Source organism: Mixophyes fleayi, chromosome 6, assembly GCF_038048845.1.
Source record: "Mixophyes fleayi isolate aMixFle1 chromosome 6, aMixFle1.hap1, whole genome shotgun sequence".
NCBI lineage: Eukaryota > Metazoa > Chordata > Amphibia > Anura > Limnodynastidae > Mixophyes > Mixophyes fleayi.
The window spans coordinates 152,090,142-152,100,548 of NC_134407.1; the positions used below are offsets into that span (position 1 = coordinate 152,090,142).

Sequence of the window (10,407 nt, forward strand, 5' to 3'; positions counted from 1 at the left end):
CAGCACTGTTATAACAAACACTGTTTAAATACAAATTATGTTGTATGGAGAACTGCACAGTACAATTATATTTTATTCTGTATATATGGAGCACTATGTAGTACAACTTCTCATTTTGTATATAGTGTGGAATATTTAGAGTCTGTTCTTGTTTTCTATGAAGCACCACTTTGCTTCTGTATGATGTATTTATTGGACTGTTATTATTATGCTTGTATAGATAACTACACATTATCATTTATTTTGTACTGCAGGGTGCTGGGTATAATTCTCAATACATTTTCTTATTCTGCTTAGCACCACTTCCCTTGTTCTGTATGTAAATGGTATTTGTCATTCTATATTTGGACAATCGCAGAGTACCACTTCTCTTGCTTGCTATATTGGTTGCAATTGCTACCTTTAAAAGGGAATATGGAAATAGGAACAGGGGGCCTGGTTCATTAAGGAATTTGTGCAAAAATTTGAGCAAGTTTTCTTACTTTCACTATACAAATAAGCTATCAAGTATTTGTGTGCTAAATGAAAAAATAGTCAGTATTTAACTTAAATGCAAAATAATAAACTAATTTGCATCCCAGCATTACAACATGATTTTGTCCAGAAAACAAGAAAATTTACTCAATTTCTTGTGTAAGTTCCTTAATGAATCAGGTCCAGGGAGACTCTAAGGACTGTAAGTGTAACATGAAGGTCATGTCCTGCTCCTTTAACAATACCAGGTCAGGGGGCGTGGTTATGTGACGTAATAATGCTATGACGCGCGGAGTGACGCTGCGTCTCTCTGTACTGCGGACGGAGCCGGCAGTGTAGTCACTTGGTCTCTGGCGGGTGCAGTGAACGGTTTCTCGGTATCATGAAGATCTACACATCGGAGCACGTGTTCGAGTGAGTAGAGGAGACACGACGGGGGGAGGGGGTCGCTCAGCCTATACATTGGGGGGTGAGGCCGGCCTCCGGTTATTAGGAAGCTCTAAGATCATTTTAGGCGATCAGCGGCCTTCCAGTCGTCTGACACTACATTACCCAGAATGCCAAGTGAGCCCTAGGCAACCCGATTGTCTACATGTGATGGGAAACTACAAGTACCTGGGGAGCTTGATGTTGCTTTAGACTGGCCTGTTATGCGATAAGTGCTGGTACTTGTAGTTCCATAACACATGGGGATTTCCTGGACCCCTGGAAACGCAGTGCAGCAGGGCCCTGATGCATTGTAATAATTGCAGGCAGCTCAATGATAGACATGCTGTATTATAAATATGTATGTGACTGCACTTTTATTTCATGCCTCAGGTTTGTAAATTATAACAATGGATCTTGCATGGAAGATAGTTAGATTTGCAGTATTATATATGCAATCATTTATAATAATTTGGGGAAAGTGTTATTTGCTTGTACTCTGTTTCCATATACAGTTTTTATAGCATGCCTGTCTGATCTCTTCTGTCCTATGTGACATGGGGACAGCAATAATAGTTTGCAGCCACCCCCTAACCAGGTTTGAAAGATTTGTCCCTGGAATTTGTCTATATGCATTAGTGTATTTTTCATTATTGACCAACTGCCATTCTTACCATCCATGCTATGTTTTTAGAATAGTTACTGTTAGATGTTGAGTTGTCTTGTATATTCTTTTAATGATTTAAAAAAAATGTATAGGGAAGTGGACAACGTATAATAGATCTGTGTTTAAATGAATTTCTTAGTATATTTAGTTATTAAATCTTGGGTGTATTAAAGATATTGTACAGGGGCTTTTGTATTTGTTGTATACCAAGTAGTGTAAGTTTTCTATAGATATCAAAAGTCCCCCAAGGAGTTACTTTACCATATTGATATACAAGGCTGCAGGTTATACATCTCCGTTAGACCCTGATATCCTTATAGTATACAAAGTAAGTTACATAGTTATGCTTTGGTTACCACTTATATTAGTTGTTGCTTACTGACCAGTTTAGTAATGATTACAATGTACCTACAGTCTGTCTATAACAATATAATTTACTGTAGTTTATCACAATATAAGCATTAGTCAAATTACAGGTCCTAGTGTTTGCTTTAGATACAAAATCAGTTCTGTATATGGAAAAAATCGTTAATTAAACATTATATCTATTAGAGGATATTTAAAGTGAAGTCATTTATTGATTTCTCCCATGATTGCAGTCCTATCATATCTTTGTCAGGCTTGTCAATCTCCTGTCCTAGTGTGCAATCTGTAGCAACCTCACACTTGTAATTGAGTGTAGACCACTGTTGAATTACAACTAACTTGTTTGTCACTGGTTATTTCAGCATCTGGATTCTGGACTTTGCCTTTCTGCTTGTAGTGAATTTAGCTTATACAAAATATACATGTTTGTTATTGTAATCTTGAAATATTGGAGACCTGCAGCAGGTAGTATGTTACACAATGGGGGAAAATGGGTAGGCCTCAAAAGGTGCTCTCTCCAGGGAAATGCTGTCCCTTGAAAAAAGTGAAGTTGCAAAAAATCTTCTCTGAAATAGTAATATTTTGTTCTGTTGCTCACTACGTAGGAAAGATTCCTGACTGCTCTTTCACTGGCATCTGTTTGAGAGAACACTGAGTGTATTTGGTGGTGTTGGGGGTGTAATGATGTAGTTAGTGCATTTTTTCACACGTCTACAGGGCTATGTAGAATCTCTAGGTTAGGATTTGTCACCTAAGTGTTGCATTATAGCACCCATCTAGGTAGTGGAAAGAGGAATATATTCAGACTGTTGTGTGCTGGCGAGGGGGTTTGGCTGTATGACTTCCTAGGGCCTCATGCTTTTTCCATTACAGAACTCCTCCTGTCTCTCCTTGTGACCTTTTCATAGAAGGACAGTATATTTCTATACATGTGTATTATCTCTTGCTGTAGACATGCAATCTTGCTACTCTGCGTGCACTTTTCCATGTCTCAGTGCTATGAAGGGATTTCCACATACCCCATGCAGTCCATATTATAAAAAATGTTTTCCTGAAGTATTTAATAGTTTTTAGTTCTTTGAGGATACATCCAATTTCTGGGATACTGTATAGGCTGCCCTTGTGGCCAAACAGGCTATATTGAGCGAAGGACTAAATAATGTAGAAATTGGGATCCAATCAGTGAAATCTAAGCAACTATGTTTTAAAGGATGAGGAATGATGTGCATCCATTTACAGCAATAGAAGCGACTCCCAACAGATAGGCACGAACAGTAATTTTGTAGATTACTTTGTAAACAGTCTCAAGGGATTTGTCCAGCCCTTGCTGTATTAAATATTCATAATTAGTGTGTGATGAGCAGGATATTTTAACAACTGCAAATATGTAAGACCTTAGTGTTACACGGACTTGGTGTCTCCACCCTGTACAGTAGAACAGACCTGCAAACCTAATAATTATCATAGACACTGACTACAATGTAGATTGAAAGTTCATAGAGGGTCAGATTTAATTTATTACGCCTTTACTATAAAAGTAAAGGTTTCATTTTATAGATAAAATTGACAAATGGTTTTCAGTAGGTGTAATCAAGTATAAGATCTTGGATCCATAGATTGTAAGCTTGCTAGCAGGGCCTTCTTATCTGTCTATAGTACCCAATATTTTTTTTTTACTGTGTTTGTTCCCAATTGTAAAGCGCTACGGAATTTGCTGGTGCTATATAAATAAATGTTGATGAGTTGCTTTGTTTGCTATGTTCCCTTTTAGATGTTGTAATACCTTGTGTATTTCATTTGTGCTTTATGTTGCAGTATCCTAAAAGGGCTGCACGCATGTGACTGAGATGACAGCTGTAACATATATATGTTTATTGTTATTAAACCGTTATTTTTATTTTTTCCCTCCTACATGATAGCCATCCATGGGAAACTGTCACAACAGCCGCCATGCAGAAGTACCCAAACCCTATGAATCCAAATGTGGTCGGAGTGGATGTACTGAACAGACATGTGAACTCAAGCGGGCAGTTGCACAGTGACCGTCTCCTGAGCACTGAGTGGGGGATGCCCAGTTTAGTAAAATCGGTAAGTTTCTGTTCCTTTGGGAACCGCTGCAGAGTTGAACCCTTCCACACACCATGTGACTGACCTTGACCTGTCACAGGTGATTGCATAGTCACACGTGTCAATTTACGGCATTGCAGTTTAAAGCAGTTTTACTATCTGAGTACTGAAAGGCCCCAGGAGAAATGTAAAAAGGGAGCTGAATGTGTGCTAGCCTGTTAGCAGCATATTACTGGCTAGTTACATATCTGTCTGATCTCTATACTTTTTTTTTTTGTTAGCTTATTGGGGCATCCAGAACAAAGACCTACATTCAGGAACATTCGGTGGTAGACCCTGTTGCAAAAACAATGGAACTCAAATCCAGTAATGTGAGTAAAAGTTTTGTCCTTGGTGTGTGTCTGTAAAATGTCCTTGATATGTAACTAGACTATACGTTCTCACAGTCTCTGGGAATACAAAGTCCACAATACAGTTTTATTGGCCTTTACCCCTGTATAGCACTGATTTACATTCTAACTGGGTTATAAGAAAATGGCATTTAAGTTGATTGATACGAAAAGTTACTAGTAATGATTGTGAAAACATAATGGCATTTTAGCAGTGACTATATTTTTTTATATATTAAACATACCAACCCTGCTGTTCTGGTTTGTTGTGACTGATACAAAATTTTAGGAATGTTCTTTATCTTCAGTAAGGGAACACAGGTTGTATTCCTACCCTCGAGGGCAGGGCACTGGGTAAAAAACAAATAACAATCCCTCTTCTCTACAGCCTTCTGCTCCTTCACATTTTCATTTTTCTTTGTTTTTATATTTTTCATTTTTTCCTCTCCGATGAGCTGCACATGGTTTTGTCATGTTTTTTTCTTTCCTCTGCTATCACCGGGGGCATGGCAGGGGTGGGGGGTATACCTGGTGTCTCCACTGTCTGTCCTCTCTCAAAGCATTATTCCCTTACTCCCCACCTCTTTGCCTGGCTGTCTAGAGTGAGGAGGGGATGTCGATGCTGCAACCACAGTAGCATCTCTGGTTCTCCCACCCACAACTTTCATACAGGCACCTGGTGATCAAGAAGCTTTTACAGATGTCCAGGTTTGCTGGAAGTGGGGTAGGCAAAGTGAGCAGAATGCCCCACATTTTAGTCTCGCATAGAAGGAGAGTGGCGGAGGCATGTGACTTTCCAAGATGGTGGTCGCAGTGAACCAAACAGTGAAGCGATGGCGAAAGTATTCAGATTGTCCCCTAAAGACACATGACATAAGTGGTGTATTCCTCCCTGTTTTGGATCTAAAAGGCATCACAGAATTTTACGGGAGTAGATGAAGATGGGGTCTCTCCCCTCGGGGATCAAATCAGAGAATAGAGGGGGATTCCTGGCTTCTCTGGGTATTGAAAGGATATTTGCAAATCCCCATTCAGGACCATCAACACTTTTTCTCTTGCCGTTTTTCAGGGGGTGCACTGCTAACTTCAAGTGCTCCCTTTTATTCTGTATTCATCTTGAAGAGTCCTAGCTATGGTCATGGCCTCCATGGTGTAGCACCAGCCTTCATGGATAGTTATTAGGCCATCCAAAATCTTGGGTTGACCAACTCTAATATGATTATCTGGTACTGCATAGTAGTAGGGGGCTATGGTCTCCATGTTGGAAGAGGTTCTGCTTGCACCCAACCACCCATGTGCTTGTGGAACAGGTCTTTTGACCACTGAAACTCCATCCACCTGTCACTAAGAGTGGGCACTTCCCTGATGTGAAGAGACCCATATAACCCAGCGGTGGATAGACCATGTTTAGCAGTTAGTTATCAGAGATGCCAGCTTTCAGGTATGAGGGGTGATGTACCTTCACCTTGGAATAGCATTTTTCTTTCCCTGTGTGGCTGGGTGTTAATCCTTAACAGCAAGTTGACCTGAAAAATCAGTAGTGCTCTTTCAGGCACCATGAAGGGTGAAACATTAATCCTACAATAGGCTGAGTGATTTGCTCTAGTCATTTTGGCAACCTAAATCTCGGGGGTGGAGAGTGGTCTCTTCATCCCCAAAGTCTTTTGGTACCTTGTGTATGTTTGGGGTTCACCTAAGATGGAGTTGCAGCTTATTCACAAACTTCCTCTCTAGGGCTCTATATCCTAAGATCCAGGGGTGCTATTTCACCATTTTCATTTCATCTACCTCTTTCTTTCTAACTTCTTCCCTCTCCTGAATTCTTCAGAAGGCCAGTTTGGAAAGGTTTAAGGCATAAAGTCATTGTCCCATATTAGCCTAAATGGTATTAGTATGCTCCCTATTTGGCTAGTACTTCTTTTCCAAACTCCCTAAAGAAGCTGGCTTTGTGGGTGTGGCTCTTACTATGATCCTTAACAGTAAGGGTTTCCCCAACTCTGATTCAGACAAGGCTCAGGACAAACTTTATTCGGCATCCACCACATGTTTGGAAAATTTTGTCTGCTCCTTTTTCTTCCAGTGCATTTGAAGCCTCAAGTGTTTTTTTCAGTTGACTATAGGTGCTATCTTATTATTCTCTAGATGCTTTGTGAGCCTTACAGTCATTCTGAAGGTCATCTGCGGTGCTCTGTTTAAAGCCCCTCCATTAGGTTCCCTTGTGCTTTCTCAGCTGGAAGATGTCTCCTTTCGATCAGTGCCTTAATTTCAAGCAAAGGTGGCTTCCGCTTCTTACTTCAATCTTGAATGGATGATGCTCTCCTTAAAGTATGTTACCCATACTTCAAACTCAGTTGATCTCACTGTATTTAGATTTCAACTAGGTGGTTGTTGGGGTATATGTGCTTTCCAGCCTTACTCTGCCCTTGATTCCACTTGACAGTTGCTGCACAAGGCTAAGGTTGACCAAGTCTGAGAGGAGGTGTTTTTGCCCAGTAGCCTGCTTCCCATGGGTATGCTAACATACTTTAAATTGTTTTTACATCTGACTGCACCAGTCATTTTTTACTTTGAGAATCTTTGAGAAAGTATTTATCTGTATCCATGAAATAACCGCTAAACATTCAAAAAGCAGACCTAACACATCTGTTTACAATTTGCAGGACAAACACTGACTTTTTGTTCCTTTTTTACAGATCACGTTCACCAATATGGTATCTGTAGATGAAAGGCTGGTCTACAAGCCACACCCTCTGGATGCCAACAAGTAAGTATGGAGGACTGTTCTGTTTTTAAATAAATTGTTTGGGGTGACTGCTTCTGGCTCAGAAGCTGTGTATGAGATACTTCATTCTAATGGCTATTTTAGGACACCTCCTGCAGAGCCAAAGTAACTGTACTTTTACAAGAAGTGTACAGATGAATTTTCCAATTTATGTGATGACTTTTTTTTACGTTTCTGAGGTTTAAATTGTTACTATTTCACAGAGCCAAAAAGCCAAAGTTCTAAATTATCTACTCAAACATGGAAGCTGTCATAGTATTAAATTCCACCTTGAAATATACCGATCACCTCCACAATAGAGGTAGCCGCTCTGTGGGCCGAACAAATATTCATGACCGTGTGCCCATCAATTTGATAGGGACTAGTGACATCGCAAATTTCCTTATGCCTTACTAGCAGGGCCGGATTAACCCGAGGTCTAACTGGTCTATAGCCCAGGGGCCTTGGGCATCCAGGGGGCCCTTCAAAGTCCGCAGCAGCATTATTGATCGGTCCGGGGGCGGGGGTGCCCCCAGCCCGATCAATGTTGCTGAGCACTGTCAGTCCAGTCCTCCGTCCCCGGCGCTCAGTACTCTGCTTACTGAGATCTCGCGAGTGAACTCTCGCGAGATCTCCTCAGTAAGGAGCTTACAGCGCGCCGGGGAAGGAGGACTGGACTGACAGGTAAGCGCTTTGGGGGGGCCCTCACGGGGGGCGGCGAGCGGCTCACAATGGGGGCCTCACGGGGAAATGGAGGCGCCCTTAGCCCAGGGGCCTCCATTCACTTAATCCGGCCCTGCTTACTAGTAGCCTATCCATTCAATAAGTACTAATGTCTAGTGTTTAGTCCGCTAAGTAGATGGCTACCTCCAATATTTTGCATGACTGGTATATTTTAAAAATGTTTCCTTTTCTAATGTCAAATCAAAATTGACTCTTGTGTTTCCAGAACTATTCTCACACAGGAAGCAATTATATCTGTAAAAGGTGTCAGCCTGAGCAGTTATTTAGAGGGAATGATGGCAAACACCATATCCAGCAATGCCAGCAAGGTAGGTTTGTGTCTCTGTATGTATCTGTATGTATATAGATGGATATATAGATCTATCTATCCCCCAGGGTACCTTCTAGTCTGTTTGTTGACTTATGTAATTGGAAGCGTTATTGTCTAAGCACAGGGGCACCTTAAACCAATGAATATGGCTAATGACCTAAATATCCTGTAACTAAACTGTATGTATATAAAGATCCCACTGTAACCGCTCTGGATAATGACCTGTCTTACTCCATGAACTATCGGTATACAGATCTAACACTGCAGAACATAATTCTGGCTAATGACATGCCTTCACTATCACTATCAGAAGTTTACAGCTACAGATGAAGCCTCAAATTCTGTTTTACCTGTCTTCCCCTAGATTGCCAAGTATATAGAGCACCAATAATTCAGCCATGATTTATTGATAGTGAATTGCCTTACTCCATAATTACACAATACAGGATTTGAAGTTCCACGCCAGAGCCAATGTCTAATACTTCACTTTAGAGTTACAGGAATGTTTGTCTCCTCTTTCTGCAGGGTCGGGATGCCATGGAATGGGTCATTGGTAAACTAAATGATGAACTAGAGGATCTGAAAGCAACGACGAGAGGAGGCATCAGAACGACCATGGCAGCTGCAGCCTTCGTAGAGAAATGATATTTACACACACACCATTCTCATTAGGTGCCTGTACTGGAAAGGCCACAGTGTCTCTCCGTTCACTTAATCTATTTATTCTTATTTAAGAATGTATCTATATTAAGTAGGTTTTTCAAATTGAAGCTTGAAGAGAAGCGGCAGCAATGTGGGAACAAGTATGATTTGGACCAGGTTGTAAGGTGACCGTTCAAAACTGTACAATGGCCTCTTCTGAACAGACCCATTTTGTAGTATTAATGAAGTTTTGAAAAGTTTCTGTGTTATCGTATCTTTATTGTCACTATTGGACCAACATCCATATTAAACCCTCATCTCTTGCTGTCTCATCCATATCACACACCTGCAGCCTTACCCATGGGTACAGTCTGCTCATTCTTATCTAACTTTAAAATGAAGGGTGTGGGACCATGGCACTCTGTAATGAGGTTACTAATTGGTTTGCTCTATTAATGTCCATTCAAGCTCCATGGAGCAATCATTGAAAGAATAAATCACTGTTACTAAAGTACACCCATCGTCTAACACTGCAGACAGTCATATTTTGGACCCATAACATTCAAAAAGACTATCAAGTGACAACACCCAGGCACTCTGCAGAGCTAGTGACATCACATTGTGTGCGTGTGATGTTTTGATTAAAGCGGTAGACTGCATGTAAATTTGAAATACTCTATGTAGTCCCGGACAGACTTTCTTTTATACAATATGGGGTTCTCACAATAGAACCTGTGAAAGCTGCTTACAGCTGTTTCTGGCTTGTATTTATTTTGTAGAGATGCGTATATGCAAATACCAATGTATGTGTCCTGTTTCCCATACTAAATGGCAATTTCTTAATGTACCAGAATTAAGTAATGTTATAAGAATGTCTCTGAACCCATGTGGAATAGTTATTTGGATAGCCAATGGAATGGGTGTATAGGGAAATCCTGAAATCTCAGTCTGTTGGCTATATTTGCAATTGTGAAAACTACTTGCAGTATGTTAAGTATGAAGCACAGTATCACAATTTTTGAGTTTTGGGGAGAAAAAAATATTTAGATGTATGGAAAAAGTGATAAATGGATTTGCAAGTAACAACGGACTGCAGGACTTATTATTTATGTCAGATCCGAGGTAACATCTCTGTACTATAAAGTAATTTAAAATGCACACCATACACTGTATATTAATATACTGTTTTACCCACACATTTCATTTATTTTAATTTGTAAAGACTAATAATTAGCACAGTCTTCTGAGGAAGGATTTACAAAATGGTGGTTCTCCGTCTGCCACTCACATAAAATACTTAGTTCTGGCAAACACATTAGAATAGGCTAACATTTAGGAAGGCCATATAGATGTACAGTATTTTAAGAAAAACAAAACCAGAAAATAACATGTAATGTGTTTGCTTGTTTGAGAAAAATGTAACAATGGCCTTGTGCAGATAAGGTTTACATGAAACGTTTTGTAAAACTAGCACTCCTAAGTTTATTTTTTATATTCACCTTACTGTTCTTGTAATGTATGGCATTTCGACAAGCAGATACCAGTAAAACTGGAAATGTAA

At 40.1% G+C, this 10,407-nt stretch overlaps 1 protein-coding gene across 1 annotated transcript; it reads left to right on the plus strand.

Annotated features, from left to right (window-relative positions):
• The first annotated feature begins 760 nt into the window (after positions 1-760).
• On the plus strand, positions 761-10,407 carry PRELID3B (PRELI domain containing 3B). The gene is made up of 6 exons (XM_075176796.1): positions 761-888; positions 3,853-4,021; positions 4,282-4,371; positions 7,083-7,153; positions 8,100-8,202; positions 8,730-10,407. Exons 1-6 carry the CDS (start codon positions 857-859, stop codon positions 8,847-8,849), a joined length of 585 nt encoding a protein of 194 aa, XP_075032897.1. The 5' UTR covers positions 761-856; the 3' UTR covers positions 8,850-10,407.